General features: G+C 37.6%; 1 protein-coding gene across 1 annotated transcript in view; it reads left to right on the top strand.

The window, feature by feature from the left end:
* LOC101490879 (binding partner of ACD11 1-like) overlaps positions 1 to 657 on the top strand; it is a 4,772-nt gene extending 4,115 nt beyond the window's left edge. The window contains exon 6 of the mRNA XM_073364450.1: positions 4 to 657. Coding sequence (XP_073220551.1) covers positions 4 to 470 — 467 coding nt within the window. The 3' untranslated portion in view covers positions 471 to 657. The remainder of the gene's footprint in view (positions 1 to 3) is intronic.
* Positions 658 to 1,500: the final 843 nt, after the last annotated feature.

Below are 1,500 nucleotides of genomic sequence, written 5' to 3'. Positions count from 1 at the left end.
GGAAAGATGCTGTCAACAAAGCAAAGACTTTTGATGAGAAGCTCCAGTTATCATCGACAGCCTCAGCAACAGTTGCATCTTTTGATCAAAAACTTGGGCTTAGCGAGAAAATAGGTGCTGGTGCTTCAGTTGTGAGTGATAAAGTTCGAGAAGTGGATCAAAAGTTTCTGGTTTCAGAAAAGACAAAATCAGCATTTGCAGCTGCAGAACAGACAGTCAGTACTGCTGGCTCTGCCATAATGAAGAATCGCTACATTCTTACTGGGGCCACCTGGGTAACGGGTGCTTTTAGTAGGGTTTCTAAGGCAGCTGTGGAAGTAGGTCAGAAAACAAGAGAGAAGATGGAGAACGCAGAACAACAAGAGAAACAACATGTTGAAGTTTCTGAGCCCCCAAAAGCAGCAGCAGCAGGAGCATCAAGTGAGCAGCATTCGCCCAAGCCTGCTCCTGCTAAGGGTTTGATCCTTTGAATATATATTTTCGTTGAAACTACTGCAGACTGTTTTCAGACCATCACAGATTTGTTTTTTACAGATTGGATGTGAATGTAGGATAGATTTGACCAGTTTTACTTGGATAAATTTGCAATTTTATTTTATTTTGTAAGATAAACTTGATTTCGTAGGTATTAAAATTTAAAAATATATGTTTCTCCTATTTTCTTTGGTAGTAGTAATTACCAGATAATAGTATAACTAATAATCAAGGTGTTAGTTCACTTTTGTCATAGGGGTGTAGCCGTGTAGGTATATGGTAGTTACTGCATGTATGTATAGCTTATATGTATTTAAGCATACACAATGCTTCTACGTGGAATCAATAAACTCTTTCGCTATTCATTAATGAGAGTTTCGTCACTTCTTTGCACAATTCAAAATCTGCATGGTAATTGAGTTCTATTGGCTTTGGTTGCCATCCAGTTTCTTCTTGAACATTCTTCATCTCCAACCTCTGAACAATAACTAACCAGAGCTTTGATTACTAGTCACCAACCCATCTAATCCATTCTACCTTCATCGAGGTGAGAATAATTCATTATCCCTTGTTTCTCCCCCATAGGATGAAAACTTCTTCTGACCTCTTTCCAAATGTAAGTGTTCATCACAGTTCTTGTTATACAATTGATTCTGTGAAAGCCTGCACATAACTAGATTGTGTGGGGTCTTAAATTGTGTTAAATGACCCGCTACTATGCATTGCAAAGCATTCTTTCTAGTGATTCATGGAGACAAATGAACACCGTTTCAGTTGTTGGTAGTAATAATAAGATCTGTGCTCGTTGTGGAAGATAAGGCATAAGTTTTTTGTTTTGAAAAATAAAATAAGGCACGAGTCAATTTCATCGTAATGAACCTGAATTAGCCACATACAATAGAATAGTCAAGATTCTGTAAAATTATGACTAGCCTTCACACGAGCAGTATTAAGAAATACTTGATCTTCTGCAGCAGTCAAAGGTGATATCCTAATCTAATTCTCATGTGACAAACTCCAGTATCA

This window comes from Cicer arietinum, chromosome 8 (assembly GCF_000331145.2).
Source record: "Cicer arietinum cultivar CDC Frontier isolate Library 1 chromosome 8, Cicar.CDCFrontier_v2.0, whole genome shotgun sequence".
NCBI lineage: Eukaryota > Viridiplantae > Streptophyta > Magnoliopsida > Fabales > Fabaceae > Cicer > Cicer arietinum.
Note: the sequence above shows the minus strand (reverse complement) of the source record. Positions and strands in the feature narration are given on the sequence as shown.